This window comes from Sarcophilus harrisii, chromosome 6 (assembly GCF_902635505.1).
Source record: "Sarcophilus harrisii chromosome 6, mSarHar1.11, whole genome shotgun sequence".
NCBI classification, from domain to species: domain Eukaryota; kingdom Metazoa; phylum Chordata; class Mammalia; order Dasyuromorphia; family Dasyuridae; genus Sarcophilus; species Sarcophilus harrisii.
In genome coordinates, this window is record NC_045431.1 from 1,455,666 (window position 1) to 1,474,344 (window position 18,679).

Genomic DNA, 18,679 nt, shown 5'->3' on the forward strand with positions numbered 1-18,679 from the left:
TTCCTTTCTTTCATTTCCTCTCCCCTACTCTTTTCTTTTCTTCTCTTTTGTTTTTCTTTTCCTGGAATTCATATAGAAAAAATTCCCTCTAGCAGGATGGATCAATTATTATTCTTCAATTTAAAGTCTCAAAGAGTTGCTTGGAGGCACTGAACTTGCCTAAAGTCACATGGTCTTTATCAAAGGCAGAATTTGAACCCAAATATTCCTGACTCCAAAATCAGTTTCCACCCATGGTTTTGCTTTTTCCCTTGTTGGGAACATTGTAGGTGCTCAATAAATGTCTGCTTAATTCAATCACAATCTTTAAATATTTAAAAGTTCATCAAGGGTAAGAGACATCAGATTTAATCTCATAAGTTCTGAATGGTGGCAAGAGAACAACAGGTGGAAATGCATATTTCATATCCCTATAAGAACTTCCTAATAATTGGAATTATCTCAAAGTAGAATCATCTGCCTTAGATGTAATGAGTTTCCCATTACCAGAAGTCTCCAGGCAGTTTCTGGATGATTCCTTTCCATGGTGCTATAGAAGCAGCTATACTTTTTCAAATGCTGATTGAATTAGTATCTCTGACCTCTGAGGTGCTATTGAACTGTGGGATATTACAATTCCAATAGTCTAGAAAATTGAAGAGAGAATGAGCAATGAAAAGGATATATAGGATGAGGGATGCAGTGGAACATCAACTCACATTTGGTATAAAGCCTGGTGTCATTGCCTTCTCCAGCACAGCATCCCAATTCATGTCGGCTAAATATGGAGAGCTTTGAATATCTACAAGGCTGGAAAGACGGCTTTCGGGGTCTTTTGTGAGAAGCTGTGAATTCAAAAAGGGAAAAGAAAGCATTTCTCTCACTTCATGTGTTTGCCAGGTCAAAGTCTGATGATAATTCCAAAATTTAAGGGGAAAGAGTGATCAGTATATTATAGCTCTCATTAATTAAGATTCTTCTCTATGAGGTAGCCCACATGCTCTCAGAAATTCATCTTAACTCAACAGGAAATAACATCAGCCCCAATTAGCAGAATAAGGAACTATAACCCAGAGGAGAGAAATTCATCAAGTTATAAAGCAAATCAGTCAGTCAATAAGCACCTACTATGTGCCAATCACTGTTTTAAGTGCAGGGAATACAAAGAAAAACAAAAGATGATCCCTGGCCTCAAAGAACTCATGGTGTAATTTTGGGAGACAACATACAGAAGACTATATAGAAACAAGATATATATGGGACAAATGTGGATATTTCATTTCATGAGCAAACCAGAACTGAGTCAAAAAACAAAGAAACAAACAAAGCGGTGTTTGCACCCTGATCTTGAAAGACTTCTGATCTCAGTCTCATCTCATGTGTACAATTCAAGGGTTATAATCTCTTTTAGCTCTATATTCTAAGATCTCCCAGAATTTAGAAAAAAAACATTAAAAATACCACAGAGCTAAAATAGAACTTATGGACAGATTATCTACTATACGTTTTCAAAAATATTAGGTATCTAAAACAACATCCTCTCGCCAATAGCTGGTATAATATGCAAGGGAGAACAATGAGCTGGGATTCGAAGATCCTGACTATCCATAAGAACTCTGTGACTGTGAGGAAGTCACATGGACTGTCTAACCTTTCTTTGCTAAACAAAACAAAATAAAAAACAGACAAACCAAAACTCTTCCATTTTCTCCATTATCTACCAAATAAAATTCATACTCCTTTGCCTAGAATTCAAAGGCTTCTATGACCCACTATTACCCTGCCTTTCTCCAGCCTTATTTTATGCTAGACCCCTTCATGTAATCTAGTCTCTTCTCTTCTTCTGTCCCACTTCTGTCAAGGTAAGTGTCGTTTCCCAGGCCTGCTACACATTCTTATTCTTTGCCTGCTAAAGTCTTGTTGTTTATCCTTTGTTCTCAAAGAGGACCAGTGACATCCTAAGAGTGACGTCTTCACTTAGACATAAACTGTATTTCAGTGAGGCAGAGCTGCACAAGTCAGCCTCACTCTCCAGTCATCAAAGCCAAGTTACAAGAAAAAAGCCAACATGATTCCTGATGGCCCAGAATGCACTGGGTGATCTTGTTTTTTCTAAATCAAAGTCTTTGCCAAATTCTTACTCCTTCTTTACCCTCATCTTAGATGACACTTTCTTTATGAAACTTTCCTTTCCTCCAGCCCTTTATAATTTCCCTCCACAGAATTCATAAAGATGAGAAATTATATTTTCCTGATAAACTATAAGTTCCATCAAGACATGTACCATGGTAACAACTACCATGTTTTATCTAAACTTTGTATTTTCCCAAGTTCCTGGCATAGTATGTACTCCACACATTAGCAGTTGTATAAGTATGCATATTAATGAGAAAAATGAGTATAATAATAGCTGTAATTACCAACTTTATTCAGTCATTAATGGAGAAAGTGCTATGTAACTGTAAAATTCTACATAAAAGTAGACTAGTATGGCTCACTTTGGCTAACGTAAGAAAATAGGTTCTTATATGCAAAAGAGCTCAAAAATAAAGGAATGAAGGAATCATTGTTTGGTTTTGTTTTGTTTTGCTCCCTGAAATTTCCCCAGGAATTCCTTTCTTTTTTTTAGGTAAATTTTTTAAAAAGATTTTGTATTCCCCATGCCTTTGAAATTTACAGAAGAATTGTGTCTTTAGTAAAAAGTCTTAATTTTTTGAATTTAAAAATTAAACAAACATTTCCTTAACAGAATAGGAAAAAAAAAGTTGATTGTACATGAAACTCCAAATCTATTATGTATAATATCATATAAATATATGATAAAGTTTTAGTTCTTTATTGCCAGTCACTAGTCCAGCTTGCCTGACTTCAAATTCCATCTAAAATGCCACTTTCTCTGAGCAGTCTTTTGTGATCCCCTTCAATACTTGGGCTCCCCCCTTTATCCTATCTATAGCTTCTTTGTACATAAGTTTCCATATAGCCTCTTTTGTTGATATGTGTTCCTTGAGAATGGGGATCCTGGGAATGGGGACCAGAAGGGCTATATTCTCAGAACTTAGCACAATTCTTGGTACCTAATAAATGCTCACTGACAGACTGTGGGTCTAGTCCAGGGCTCCCTTCTGGATCATCTCAGGGATCCTGTCACTTTGGGCTTACAAAGACTGCCCTGGCCCTGGGTCCCTCTGAGCCTCCCCTCCATTACCTTTTTCAGTAATGCCACCATTCCTTTACACCATGTGGAGGAGTAGTGAACCCGTTCTACTTTGAACATGTTGAGGATCTCATCGATTGGAGTTGCCGAATGGATTTCGTAAGGTCTCTGCAAAGACAAAGGGGAAAAAACTGAGAATATGATCTTTCACCTAAATTCCCCTCTCCCTCAAATGAGCCTTGCAACAATGGGAAAATGTTTTCATCTCTCATTTATAAAGTGAGCACGTTCTCCTTGTCTAGGACCACAATGGAGCACTGAGCAAAGTGTTTTGTAGCACTTCTAACCCTAGATGAGTGCGTCAGTTATCATTCCCTCCCTTAGCTGCTTCTCTGATTCCTCCTCATGGTTTGTAGGTTCTTGAGGACTGCCAATAGAGTTTAAGCCCTGGCATATCATCCTAGGCAGAAAAAGCGTCATCTTTGGGTGAGAAATGGACTGTTTCTGCTTTCTGAGGACCTAATTAATCAACCACCAATTAATCAAGAGTTAGTGAGCACTTGTGTGTTAGCACTAGCTTTGAAGATCCAAAGAAATCATCACAGTATCTTCTTCCAAGGAGCTTACATTCATATGAGAGAGGCAACAAATTGCACATACACACACACACACACACACACAATTACACAATTTTAATATTGGGTCAATGGCAGGTAACTAATGGTGGAACTGGAACAGGCTTCTCACAGTGGGTGGGGTTGGACCCGAGAGTCCTGAAGGAAGCAGCAGATTTAAAAAGCCTGAGCCAAGAAGAGAAAGTGTCCTAGGAGTGGGTTGTAAATGTGCAATAGGTGATGGATAGTGAGGGCCTGTACTAGGGATGAACCTCCAAGATATGTAAAGGACCTAAGGAAAGATATAATACAAAGACAGATGCCATAAGACCTGGTCACTGATTGGCTATGGGGGAAGAGAAAGAAGAGTCACAGACAGCGAGATGGATTGAAGGAGGAAGATCCTGTCCATGGTAAAATAAAAGGAAAAGGTGTGAGTTTAGGGAGAAAATAATGAATGTTCTAGGAAATGTCATGTGTGAGGGACAGTCCTGAGTAAATAGACCTTCAAGGTCTTAGATGAGATCAATATGTGAGAAGTCTAGAATAATAGGAAGGCTAGAAAGAAAAGCAAATTCCAAACAAATAAGTTAATATTCAACAATGAGGGTCACTGCTGTTTAGGAGCTATTTGGTCAGAATTCAGCTTTTAAAAATATTTTTAAATATTTAAAAACACATCTAAGTTCCTAATAATTAACTTTTTGTTCAGCACCTATTAAAGACTCTCTGGCACATACTGTCTATATGATCCTGGAAAAGGTGACCCCAGAGGCTTCTCTAAGACTTTATGTTGTGGAAGGATTGTGAATCCACACTGATAGATGATGGAAATAACCGCCAGAGGCTTCTCTAAGACTTTGTTGTGGAAGGATTGTGAATCCACACTGATAGATGATGGAAATAACTGCCATATATCCCCTTGTATCAGCCTGTATCCCTGTCTCTACTCCACCCCACTACAAAGGCCATCTACATAGGCAGACAGATATAGAGCACTACAAAATTAAACATTCTTGAGAAACACTGAGTGTCTAAGGATGCCAGTGGAGAAGATAAAAAGATTAGAGTGGGAGCCAGAAGACCTGGATTCAAGTTTTTGCTCTCCAGCTCTGTAGGTAGTGACTGATTTCAGCCATTTCCTTCACTACCCTGAGTCTTACTGTAAATTCATCGTTCCAAAACAGGTGACTTCAAACTTTCCTCTTGGGTCAGAAATTCCATGTTCTAAAGTTCTTCCCAGATCTAACATGTTGTGTTTCATAGTCACTTCATTTCCAGCATTGTTTGTCTCTACTTTTTGCAAAGCATTGTTAGATGCTGGGGGGGAGCACAGGGTGACTCAGTCACTTTCCTTATAAAGTTTACTGCATATCTGGGAGCAAAACTTTATACATATGACAAATCAAATACAAATAACACAAAACAATGATGTCCCAAATTGAACTTCCCTTTTCCCTGACAAAATCTGTTCAGTCTCGGAACATTCCTATTCCTACTAATTTGTCATCATCCATTTTAGTCACTCAAGCTCAAACCCTCTGACTCATTTTTGTTTCCTTTTCCTTCCTCAACCTCTCCTCTAGCCATGTCTTATGCTAGATTCCCTATATTCCCCCAAGTTATTTATAAGACTTGTGAGGACAAGGACTGTGATTTAGTTGTATGTCCCTCTAAATATCCAAACTGTAGCCTAGTCAATAAAATAAACAAACAAATAAACAAACGAAAAAACAAAACTATAGTATCAAAAACCTGAACATGGCATGGTAACGGATAGATTATGGAACACAGAATCTGAAAAACCAGACACCAAAGATCTGGTTCACACGAGTGATCCCATGAACAAGCCACAGCCTCTCTAAGCTTCGGTTTCTCCCTCTGTGAAAGAGACAACATGATGGAACTTTCCTCATGAGGTTATTGTGAGGATCAAATGAGGTGAAGCACTCCACAACCCTTATGTACCCTCCATGCTATGATCATATGAATCTGGATGTTCCTCCCCTCAAGAATGCTGGGGCAATAGGACTTTCTACCATCCTTGGAAATGACTTCCCCTCTGGCTCTCTGCAATGCAACAGCCGAGCCAGGTTTCTCTCCTTTCCTTATATGACTGCCCCATCTTGCAGCTCCTCACCTTTATAGGACAATGTCTCCTGTATTTCGCATGAACTCTCTCCTGGCTTTCCAATCATATGGTCTCCCTTTCCCTTCAAGATGCATCTCAGATACGAAGCCTTTCCAGAGCCCTCCTCCCCTCCTGGCTGCTAATGTTCTCCCTCCCAAAGTAACTTCCTCTTAATGACTGGATATTTATGCTTATTGATTTTTGATTTATTCTGTATGGACAAATATATGTATTATCTACCCTATTATAATATGAGCTTCTTGAGAGTGGGGACTTCCATTCTTTGCACTTGTTTCCTCAGCATCTGACAGTGTCTGGCAGAAAACAGATATTACTTAAATGCTTGTTGATTAATTGGATGATTCCATGGCTGGCCATGCTAGGCAAGTCTTTTTCAAAATCCTCCCACTAGTTAATTATAGGAGGTCTTCCTCACTCTATCCTTACATCACAAGGAGAGTATTGGAGTTTATCCCTCACCCATCTTATTTGTAGGCTGCACATTTTTCTGATAATGTCCTTGACATTCATTCCTCAAAGTTTCCTATCTGCTTTACACTGCAGCGTGCTTCCCACTTTGCACCTCTCCATTGCCCTCTGAGGTTTCTGCATTCGAAGCTCTTTGAGGATTCTTGTGTTCCAAGTCTCAAAGCTGCTCTACACCAACAGAAGAACTGAAAAGAAATACCACTGAGAGAAAACTGAAGGGGCACTTAAAATGCTGCACTTTGGGAATGGCAGGAAAAGGTTCAAATATCATGAGAGTGGGAGATCACTCTGAGAAGCTGGGTCAGCTCCAGGGCATAAAGTTGCCAATCCACCCACCAAGTCTTGCACAAAAACATTTCTTTCCTCCTCTTTAATCAATGGTTAGGGTTAGGGTTAGAGTCGGGAGGCATTTTTTCATTCTATAAATTGGGACCATCACATATCTGTTAGGAGGTGGGGAAAAGACTTCATCATCAATCCTCTGGAATTCTGTTTGGCCATCGTACTGGTCTGAGTTCTTAGGTTTAAGAGCCTCTTACAGCTTTCCTGTTCTGTAGAATTTTTCTTCTTTAATCAATCCTTCACATGACTGGAAATGTCATCTTCCAAATACTCATTCCTGATTGCCTTATTACTTTAATAAAATAATCTTCTTTAGCTCGCTGTTGCCTATGTTATAAAATTGTTTATGTTTCCATCAGGCGTTTAAAGTTGTGCATAGTTAGTTTCTACCTACAAATTATGTTCAATCCTTTAAAAGCTGAGTCACGTGCCCATGTCCTTGTGAAGTTTTCCCTGAGCCTTTCATTGAGACTTTCTCAAATTTCTTAGAATATTCTCTGGATCACTCTATCATCCTTACTACATTCTACCTTGTATCCACTCATATACATGTTGGGTCTTGGGGTGGATTATTCCCTCCTGGAGAACACAGTGTATCATTGTTTCATCCTTGTGGCCACAGACCCTGTAATGTAGTAGACACTTAATAACTTTCTGTTGAGTTAAAATGATTTGATTCTGGGAAAGAAGCTTTAGCTTTACCTATAGGAAATGCTACCAACAAAAAAAAAAAATTTTTGAATGGGAAAGTGATATAATCAAAATCAGTTTTTAGAAAGACTAATCTGGTAGACCATAGAGGTATGTGATGGAGAAAGGTACTACCTCTGCTCTGTTCTATTCCCTCCTACTCTTCAGTCTCAGTTTCTCATCTCCAAGATATCAGTGCTCACCTTTTGGAGAAAAAGTCAGGAATAAGATGCTGAATACCCAAGCATTTAATCAAATATGATGAGGTAATGAACTGTTTATTGGAAATATTTAAGGTTTCTTTTAAAAGTTTCTTTGTTTCCTTCTTTTCCTTCTTTATAATCAGCATTTAATGTGAGAACATTCTGAATGTTTATAAATCTGTATTTAAAGTGTGGGAAACCTCTAGGAAAAATGGAACATAATTTAAAACACAATTCCTAGTTTTGCCTCTCATATGTAACCTTTAACATCAGCCTTAGGCTTCACAATCAGTTTCTGCATAGGAACTGCTAGATTTCTTGAATACAGTAAAATGCCATGAAATCATCCTAATTGGTACAGGGCTGATAATGTTGAAGGAATAAAAGTTTGAGTTTTAGAATATTTTTCTGAGAAATGTTGCTTGCTTGCTATTAAGCATAGGCAGGTAATAATATTATTAAGGACCACAGCATGGAGAATCGGGTTCTTAGATTATTATTTGTCCATTCTCGATGTGTTGCATTCAGTAATGTTCACAGCAATGAATATTTTTTGAAAGTATCCTGTGTGTAAAGCAGAACAAACTGGTCCCATGAGCAGTCTAATATGTATAAGAAACTTTCACTTCCCAGGTCCTATTTGCTAAATTCTTCCCTCAGCCATCAGCCTCCTACCTTTCTGTATCTCTCATTTCCTGAATTAAAAGGGAATTATCTCTCTTCTGAACACTAATGTCACCTTTACTCTGAACATACAATGTTCTACTTTATATAATTTTTTTTAGAAATGTAAAATAGCTCCCCCCATGCCAACTTTTAGAGGCTCAAACCCTTCTTTACTTGCACAGTTGAAACAAGGGCAGGCACCTTGGATTGGGCCTGGCCCCTGGCAACATGTTAGTGGGGGGTGACTGCTGAAAAGAAACAAAACTTTAGGGATATGGGCTAAGCCAGACAAATAATGTGCTTCTTTGCTGCAACTGCTCTGATCTGAAGTTGATCACTATGCTCCTGCTATCTGTTCTGTCCCTGGGATGCCAGTCCTGGAACATCCACCATAACAAAAATCCAAGTCCTGATCTAATCTAGCCTTTGGGTTCATTACTTTTCCATATGCAATTGATAATGATGTTGATGGTGATGATGTATTTATCACTAGAAGCTAGCACTTATATAATACTTTGTAGTTTGCAAAGCGTATATATGTATATGTATTATTTATATATACACATATGTGTATATATATACACATACATATAAAGGTGAATATATTTATACACACACACACACACACACACACACACACACACATATTTACCAGTTTGATTCTCACAAAAACCCCTGAGGTCAAAGCAGTTTTTTTTTTGTTTTTTGTTTTTTTTATACAGGTATTTACAGAGGGGAAATAGAAACTTAGAGGGGTTAAGGGACTTGACCTACAAGTAAATATCTAAGGCTGGATTTCAACTAACTCTTCATGATTCCAAGTCCAAGCCCAAGTGCTTTGTACATGGAAGGTGTTTAATAAATAAATGAAGTAGAAGAGGAGGTGAGAGCAAAGGCATTATTTAGTTATTTTTCTTCTCTGCCAGAACTTTGTGGGCTGATTTACAATAAATGTTTAATAAAATGTTTGCTGCATTAAATTGACACAGAATGCCATGCTCCCTCCCCCTCAGTTTCTATATATATATATTTCTCTTAGAGTGACTACATGAGTTTTCCTGTATTTCCTTATTCCTCCATTTCTCTCCTTTAGATGGATTGTTAAAAATCGTCTTCTCAGGTTATATGCCCCCCCCCCCACTCCCAAGAGGATGAAAGCTCCCAGAGAACAGAGGGCATTCCCTATTTATCTCTGGGTCCTCCATGCTTAGCATAGGACATGGCAATACTAAATGGGTGCTAGATAGATGGTTGTTGAATGAATTAATGTCCTACACCAAAGAAATTGCAGATTTGGACCAAAATGGGAAAAAGAAATCAATTTCCATCACAGTGACATTTTCCAGGCTGCAGAAAGTGCAAGTCCATTGGAAAAGTCAATTCACAGACTCCCTGTGAAGAAAACTCCTGACAGAATTCAAAAAGAAAGCACAGATCCCCAAAGCCTTCACTTTATTTGAGGAAATGCTCATCTTTTTCTGTGAGAATTAGTGGATAGTTATTATAGAATGACTGAAAATGCAGCTTCTTTCTATTGCCTGAGAATTTCAGTCACGCTTTGGAAAGTAGTGCTACAAATTTCTGTCCGTAATGGCTGGGCTCAACAACACATGTTCAGAGGGTGACTGTGACCCATGGCTCATCCTAACCCCTGAGACTATGACATTACTTCTTAGGGTCCAGATCAGTGCAACTAAGAAAGTCCCCCAAAGCCTGCCAGACTTAACAGCTCTGATGGAAATTCTTGCTTTCCTAATTTGTGCATTTAGGCAACTTACAGACATTTATTTTTGTTTTAAAAATTAAGGAAAACGCACACACACACAAAGTACATTTTGAAAAATGTATGAAGAAGTTGTGATTGAAAACCATAGCATCAGAATAAGGCCTTATAGGTAATTTATTGCTATTTTGCAATGAACAATTGGCTGGAATACCATTTGTGAACCTCAGTTTCCCTTTCTTTAAAATGGGGATAATAATACCATTAGTACCAATTAATCTGATAGGGCAATTTTAAAGATAAAAGGGCATCAAGTTTCAATTAAAAGAATTATTATCATTATTTTATAGAGAAGAAGGCCGAGTCACATAAAAGAGCAGCCATGCAGTAATTCTGACAGCAGATCACATCGGTGTAACACATTTGCTGAGTACTTTACACATGTAATCTTTTAGCCTTAAAAGGTCCCTGTGAGATGGATTGTGAGCCCTAATTCACAGATGAGGAAACAGTTTCAGAGAGACTGAGATCCAGGCTCGAAGAACCAGTAAGGAGTTGAGGTGAGATCACAACCTCCATCGTCTTGGCTGTGGGCTGTGTGTTCCTTCCTCTATACCAGTGGTTTTCTATGTAAGAGGCACAGGGCAGCACTTGGACTCAGGACTCTTCTCTGACTTAGCTACATGTACATGTACTTGTACAGAGCATGTACAAAAAACATACACTTATCATTAAGCACTGATTTGTACAAGGATTATTGCTGGGATTAAACTTTTACTTTACAGGTTATGCCCAAATGCTTCTAAGCTCTTGGCTCCCATTCACTAGGGAACAGCTTGTATTACTTACCCAACCACGCAACAATTCATAAGCTGTAACTCCCAGGGACCACCAGTCTACAGGGTAGGAGTACCCTGGGCCGCCATCCATAAACACCTGGAATACTTCTGGAGCTGCCAATCAGAAAAAAAGGAGATATAAAGCATCTCATTCACTTTACACAGTCCCAGCAGGTGCTTTGGGGTCTAGTTTGTATGAGGTGGGAGAACAGGCTCCGATCCAGGGAGACCTGGGGCTCAAGCCCTGCCTCTGGCACAAGCTGGCTTTGTGATTTAAGGTCACACCACCTCTTAGTGTACTTGGAGACTCATTAAGCCTTCAGGTTGCAGAAAAAGATGCTAATTGGCAAGAGTTTCCTCACAATAAAGCTCCCCTTACCAGGAAAATCGTAAGTCCAGTCTCTGCCCATTGTATGATCTAAAATGTATTTTGAAAACCAAATCACAATTTGTAGTATTGCTTGAATGCTAAGCTCAGAGATGTTTTCCACCTAGAAGAATGGGGTCTTTCATACAACTACTTCCACTACTTTCATCTTTGATAATTTTTCCTCTTCATGATCCAATCTGTCACTAAATCCTATCACTACTTCTTTTAATGAGTATAATTAAAAATAAATAAAAAACCTCTGATCTTTAAGGAAGGAAGGGGAGGGTAGTGAAAGGCAGAGAAAGGAAAGGAAAGAGAAAGGGAAAAGAAAATGAAAGGAAAAGGAAAAGGAAAGAAAGAAAAGGGAAAAGGCAAGGGAAAGGGGAAAAGGAAAGGAAAAGGGAAGAGGAAAAAATGGAAAGGGAAAGGGGAAAGGAGAGAGAGGTAGTAGGGAGAAGAAGTTGTTAAGGTATTAGAGACTATTGAATCCAAAGCACTCATTTAAGAGATGGGTTCATCTAAATCCCTGAGAAGTTAAATGAAATATCTAAAATCATACTCAGATATTTAGTGCTTTATCCAAGAACAGAATCCGAATCTCAGATGAATGCTCTCTCCTTTATACCAAATTACCCTCCTTAAACTAATTAGCTAAATTTGTTTAATTTTATGAAATACATATTTCTGAGAAATTAATTTGCAGACATAATTCCATCCTGCAGTTTTCAAAGAAGCTAAAGTCATAACCATGCAGCCAGAGCACACTGTGACTAGAAATATCTCAACTGAATTTCCAGATGAAAATGTATTCTGTCTCGAGAAGTGCATATTGAAGTCAAGGGGTTGGACTAGATGATGTCTAAGTCCTTCTTCCTGAAAACTGATGATTCCAATGGGTCTAATGAGAGAAGGTGACATCGTCATTACACTTTTTTTTCATGTTCAATATCAACAAGACTTTTCACAGAGAACGTAATGTACAGATATTTATTGAATAAAGGGGATGCTTTGGGGGGTAGTGGGTGCCCATTACTTGATGTTTTAAAATAAAGACTTGACTAACTATTGCCTCTATTTTAGAGGGCATTCCTATTCATGGAATAATACTAGAAGAACATAGGGATGTGACTTAGTCATTCAACAAACACTTATTAATCTATTAAATGCTTATAGAGTACAAAGAATGAAAACCTGAACCTCTTTTCAAGGAACTCACAGTTCTAATAAGGGACACAACATGCAAAACAACTATACGTAAATGAGATATATACATGACTAATTGGGGATAATCAGGAGGAAAGGTGCTGGGATTGAGACACATCAGGAAAGGTTTCTTGTAGATGATGGAATTAGAGCTGAAGGAAGCCAGAAAGTGGAAATAAAAGAGCAGAGAGTTCCAGGGATTAGGAAACAATAGGTAAACATCCCTGAATCAATATCATTGGATTGTAGAGTGGGTAGGAAGAAGCAAGTTGGAAGAACACTGGAAATGCAGGTGAGGGCAATATACAATGCCTCTGACTGCCAAACAGAAGATGTTATACTTGATCCTGAGATCAAATGACAGGGAGTTGCTAGGATTTATTAAATATGAAGGAGAGGCAATAGGGTCAGACTTATGTTTCAGGAAGATCTCTTTCATAGCTGAATGGAGGCTGGACTGGAGTGAGTAGAGATTTAAGTCAGGGAGACAAAACAAAAGGCAATCATTATAGTTCATGAAGGAGGTGATGAGAGCCTGTATTAGGGTAATGGCCACAACAGAAAGGAAGAAGGACATAAATAAAAAAAAATATTACAAGCTAGAAATAACAAGACTGGAAATTTATTTGACATATTGCATGAGAGAGAATGAGGAAGTGAGAATGACTCTAGGCTGTGTGTGAATTTGGGGAAGTGGGAAGATGATGGTACTCTTGATAGTGATGGGAAAATTGAGAAGAGGGGATGTCTTGGGAAGAAAGATGATGAGTTCAGTTTTAAATATATTGAATTTAATGTATTTATGGGTCATCTAATTTGAAATGTCCGATAGGTATTTGGACATGTAAGATTCTTATTTAAAAGAAAGGTTGGGATTTTATAAAGTAGATCTGAAAACTCTAAGATTTTTTGATTATCTTTTGTTACCAGTTCATTTGAATCTTGGCCCATGACTAATACTAAGCTAATATTAATACTACCATGGCATCTAAGAGAATTAATAGTAAATGCAAGACAATAAATAAGTGCCTACTATCTGCCAAATACTATGCCAAACACTGGACATATAAATGGGGGAGAAAAGATAATCCTTACCTTCAAGGAGCTTATAGTCTAATGAGGGGAAACAGCACACAAAAGAAAATTGAAAGGGGGAAGGGCATGATAATGGTGAGAATACAATCTGTGAAGCTGTGAAAAATGAAAAGTTTTTTTGGGATTTGGAGCCATCTCTAAAGGGAAACTTTGGGAGGAGTATCTACCCCAGAGACAGCTCATGCTGACAGACTAAGGCAAGGTTAGGGCCTGAAACTAGATCCCAAATCAAATGCTTTTCCCACTTTCTCCTTCTTAAACAAAAGATTATAAGCAATGCTATGTCATAGAAATTCATAATCAAATATTTGCGTAATTTAAATTGATTTCTATTATTTCTACTTTAGGGAGAAAGTATTACATACTGCAAAATAGTTGCACTGATTTGGAAATCAGGAGAAGATCATAATTCTAGGTGTGACCATTAGTGACTATGTAACCTTAGAGAATATATTCTGTCTCAGTTTCCTCCTCTGTAAAATTAAGAGAGTCAGCTATTGGTTCTCTTCCATCTCTTTAAGTTTTAAGGTTCTCTGTTCTAAGGCACTTCAAGTTCTTATATTCTTTGTACTAAAATCCCTTCCTGCTCTGATGTTCTGTGTTCTAGGGGCCCCTCAAATGTGTTCTAAAACCCCTCTCCTAGCTCTAACTCTGTATGTTCTAAAGTCCCTTCCAGTTTTGATCATCTATAAGTTTACGTCGTAACAATCTTTATGGAAGGCACAAGACCTAAGACAAATTCTAAGGACCATTTGGATCCAGTGGAAATTACGCTGTGTTTTGTGCTTTTGCTACCCAAGTCCAGACAAGAAAAATGAGAGTTCACGCTTTGATTTCCCTTTAAAAGTTTGAAAAGCACTCACCTTAGAGCAATTCTGTGAGTGACACAGTACAAGAATTATCATCTCAACTCTATAGTTGAAGAAACTGGAGTCTAAGAGATGACCGACTTATCCAAGTAGTTATCACAAGTAAATGTCCACATCCAAATTGAACCCAGTTCTTCAATTCACCAAGATATCTGATGCATCTGAGCAGAGACCACGTGCTGTACTTTCTGGTCCCCACTCCTTGGACAATGGGAGACACTCAGTGGATGTTTAAGTAGCAGAGCTCTCCCAGACCAACTTTAATTCACAACAGATGGAGGAAGGCAGCAGAAACAGGCCATCAGTTAGCCCAGCAGGATTTGGAAAGAAAGCTGGATCAAAGTTCTCAACATAGTTCCAGAACTCTTCTTCCCTTCCCTCCTAGACCTCTCTCTAGCCCAGAAGCTTTACATCTCCTGAAGTTCAGTAGAAGTGTTCTTCCCATAATTGAGACTATTCAATAACTCTCTATCAAGCACTAACTTTGTGCTAAGTTCTAGGGGATACACAAACACAACAAAGAGCCTCTGTTCTAGAGAAGCCTACATTCTATTTCCTTCTCTGATTTAAGCAAAGGCTCTGTTTCATAATTCAGACTCTATTTTCAAAGTCAGATGGAAATTGATGGTGAATTCCGTCCTCTGCAACGTGGCTGCTTGTGTACAAACTCAGCGGAAGCCCTTCTAGCTCTGCCGTCACCCACCCAGCAGTGTGCCATTATCTGTTCTGAAGTCATCCCAAGTGTTGTCGTGAGTGGTTGAGTGATTCTGCCAGCACAGGTTTTAAATGGAAAGCAAGAATGAAGCCGGAGGGGCGGCGTGTAATCAGTTATTCAAAAATGCATTGATATGAAGTGTAAAATTAAAGAAAGAAAATTCCCTCCTTTCCTCCCACCCCTTGGACAGTCAACATGAACTCGGTTGGACTAGACATGTTACACTAAACATTGCCAATGGGAAAATCTTTCTCACTGTTAAAAAACAAAAAACAAAAACAACTTAAAAAAAGAGCAAGTCCACTAATGATGAGCATTATGAGCGTCCTGATTTAGCTTTCAGAATATGGCTGAAAGCTGGGGTGCTTTCAGTATTCAGTGACTAGACCTGCTGAGCCTGAAATCCTACAGCTCTAGGTTAGCTTCAAAATGCTAGTAGGTTTGTTTTATCCTTGACTAAAAATACTGCAAGTGATGGCAACACCCTAAGTATTTTAGAATGGGAGAGGGAGCAGAACATACTTTTATATGGAGAAAGTTCAAGTGGGTGATGTCTTAGATCATAGTACATAGAGCTTGGGAGGCAGACGGACTTTGGAGATGATCTCATTCCCTCTTCAGTCACTCAGTCTGTGATATTCCAGTCATTGTGCTAAGTTCTGAGGATACAAAGAAAGGCATAATTTTTCTTAGAAGTTCAAGCTCTGCTGTACCTTTCTGGGTTCCCTCAGGAGCTCAGGAGTTACTTAGAAGTAACAACTTGGAAATAGGAGATGCTCTCAGGTCAGCCAGTCAATCAATAAACATTGATTAAGTGCCTTCTGTGTGCTTAGCATGGTGCTAAGCTGGAGATATAAAGGCAAAAGGCAGTCCCTTCCCCATGAAGAGCTCACACTTCAGTAGGAGAGACAGCATGCAACCAAGAATATTCAAATAAGTTAAATAAAGGATAAATTGGAGATCATCCAATAAGATTAAGCAGGGCTAAAAAGACTTTTTTTTTTTTTTTCAGAAAGTGAGACTTTAGCTGAGGCTTAAAAGAAGCCAGAAAATCCAGGAGGCAGAGGATCCCAGGAATGGCAGAGAGCCTAGGAAAGGACTCAGAGTCAGTGGAGAGTGTCATGCTTGAGGAAGCGCAAGAAAGCCAGAGTCATGTGTGTTAAGGCAGGCAGTGTAGAAGGCAGTAAGGTGAAAAACATAGCAGAAAGAGATTGTTAGGAAAGGCTTTTACAGGCAGAAAGAGCATTTTCTTTTTATCCTGGAGGTTGTAGGGATCCACTGGAGAGTACTAAATATGAGAGTGATGTAGAGAAACTGGCCTTTAAGAGAGATCAATTTGACATTGAGGTGGAAGATGGCCCGGAATGGGAGGAGGCGGCTTGGAATGAGAGTAGCCGTCTATTGCCACAGCCCAGGTGTGAGGTGATAAGGACCTATATTAGGCAGTGTCGGAAAAGAGAAGGGGGCATATGGAGAAATGCTACAAAATAGAGGTGGCACGACTTGGCAATGGATTGGTTATGGGAGGTGAGAGAGTTAAGGGACAAGAATGACATCTCCATTTTGAGCTTAAACAGAGACAATAAAACCTTCATTTTACAAATAAAGAAAAGTAAGTCTTCATTATTTTCCCAAAGCCACACCATTGGCAAATGGTAGAGCACCAGGAAGAATAAGGCCAAATGATGAAGTTTGAAAACAGGTGAATTAAGGATTAGCTGAAGGAACTGGGGTCCTGGAGCCTCACAGAGAAGGGGCTCTGTGAGAAGCAATCAGGGTAGGAGGCATTAGCTATCTGAAGAGCATCAATGGAAAAACTAGGCTCATGTTTCTTGGTCCCTAGAGACTTGACTTTGGCATAAGAAATAAACTTAACACTTAAAACTACCCTGCATCATCTCTCTAGAAGCTATACTTCTGACTCCAGATTTCCTCTACAATATCCTAGAATGTGTATTATTTGGGAAAATCATTCATCTTTTGGACCAAACTGGGCCCAGAGAAGAACCAGAGACTAAGTATGTCATGTGGAGGCCATGTGGAATGGGAATGGACGTGATTGTCAAGGAGACTTTTCCTGATCCAGCCCAGCCACTGCTGTCTTCCCTTCCAAATCATCCTGTTTCTAGTTCCTCCATATTTTGGATCCATCTCTATATTGACATGCTGTCTCCCTTCACTACACTGTAAGTTCTTTGAATGCAGGATTGGGTTTACATTTGTCTTTTTATCCCCAGTTCCTGTTTTAGTGCTTGGCACAGAATCAACAGAATTAATCAGGTCTTGTTTAGTTTATTATTCAAGAGATGATAAAAGGAACAAAGACAGGACTTTGGAGAATGGCAATAGTCGGATTTTGGGAAAAGAACTAACCCTAAAGGAAACCAAGAGGAAAAATCAGAGAGGTTATGAATAAAGAGTCTTTTATCATGGTGAGGGGGTCACTTGAACTTCTTTCTCCCTTCTCTAATCCCCTGGATGAGACACACACATCCCTGAAGGTCCCTGACAATATCAAAAGCCAATAAATGAGAATGCTGAGAGGTTAAAATCACCTATTTCCAAAGTGTGTCGGGTGGGTGAGCATTCCATACCCTATGATCTAAGACATTAAGATGGAGTCTGTAAATGTGAATATTTTCTCCACAAATCTGAACCTCCTTCCACCCAGATAAGGAACATTGAGTGGCAAATGACAGGTCTGTGGATCGCAGTCACTTGAGCTCTTCAGCTCAAAGACCTCATAAACAGTTCCCAGAATATAAAATGCACCAGCTCAGCTAATGATGGGTGGATAGAGTCCCAGAGGACAACTCTCAAGACAACCTAGGGAAAGAGATTTGCATAGAGTCCGATTTTTATTAATTAAAATAACAGATGGAATGTGCATTCTGTGTGTGTGCCCCAGATAAAGGATCATGTGAATTCCCCAGAGTCAACTCAGAGTTTTGTTAACCTCCACACCAGGGCTGATTAATATGGTGAACTGAATACATGAATACATTATCAACATGTAAGTCGGCTCACGCAAAGAAAGAGGATATAAGAAAAACACAGACTCCATCAGGAACGAAGTTTTTCCTTGAATATTTTTGGCCCTCCGGCAATACTCCCATAGTGCATGTCTGTGTGTGTCTGTAGAAGGGGCTGGATCTGGAGCTGCCTCTGCGATTATTTGTAGCACCAGGAAAAAGTCATAGCCATAGCTTCCAGGGGTGACTTTTATTGATTTGGAATTTGGAATCAATTAAGTCTTCCTATTCAGCTCCATCTAATTGGTCAAATTTAAGGGCCTTATGACCTCAGAGGTAGCTAGGTAGTACAGAGACTAGTGTGCAGGACCTGGAGTCAGGAAAATTCTTCTTTCGGTATTCAAATCCAGCCTCAAAAACTCACTAGTTGTATAACCCTAAGTAAATCATTTAACTCTGCTTGCCTCAGTTTTCTTTTCTGTAAAATGAGCTAGAGAAGGAAATGCCAAGCCACTTCACGTGTCTACCAAGAAACCCCCAAATGAGGACACTAAGTGTCAAAGATGACAGAAAATGAAACGGTTTCTATTACAAGGGTTCTTAGGTTGCTATTTATGATCTT

General features: G+C 39.0%; 1 protein-coding gene across 3 annotated transcripts in view; it reads right to left on the reverse strand.

Moving 5' to 3' along the window:
* Window positions 1-18,679, reverse strand: part of STK32B (serine/threonine kinase 32B) — a 377,048-nt gene that overhangs the window by 13,386 nt on the left and 344,983 nt on the right. For all 3 annotated transcript variants that reach the window (XM_031941567.1, XM_031941565.1, XM_031941566.1), the window contains 3 exons: window positions 10,844-10,947; window positions 3,188-3,304; window positions 699-824 (listed from right to left, as the gene is read on the reverse strand). In XM_031941567.1, coding sequence (XP_031797427.1) covers window positions 699-824; window positions 3,188-3,304; window positions 10,844-10,947 — 347 coding nt within the window. The remainder of the gene's footprint in view (window positions 1-698; window positions 825-3,187; window positions 3,305-10,843; window positions 10,948-18,679) is intronic.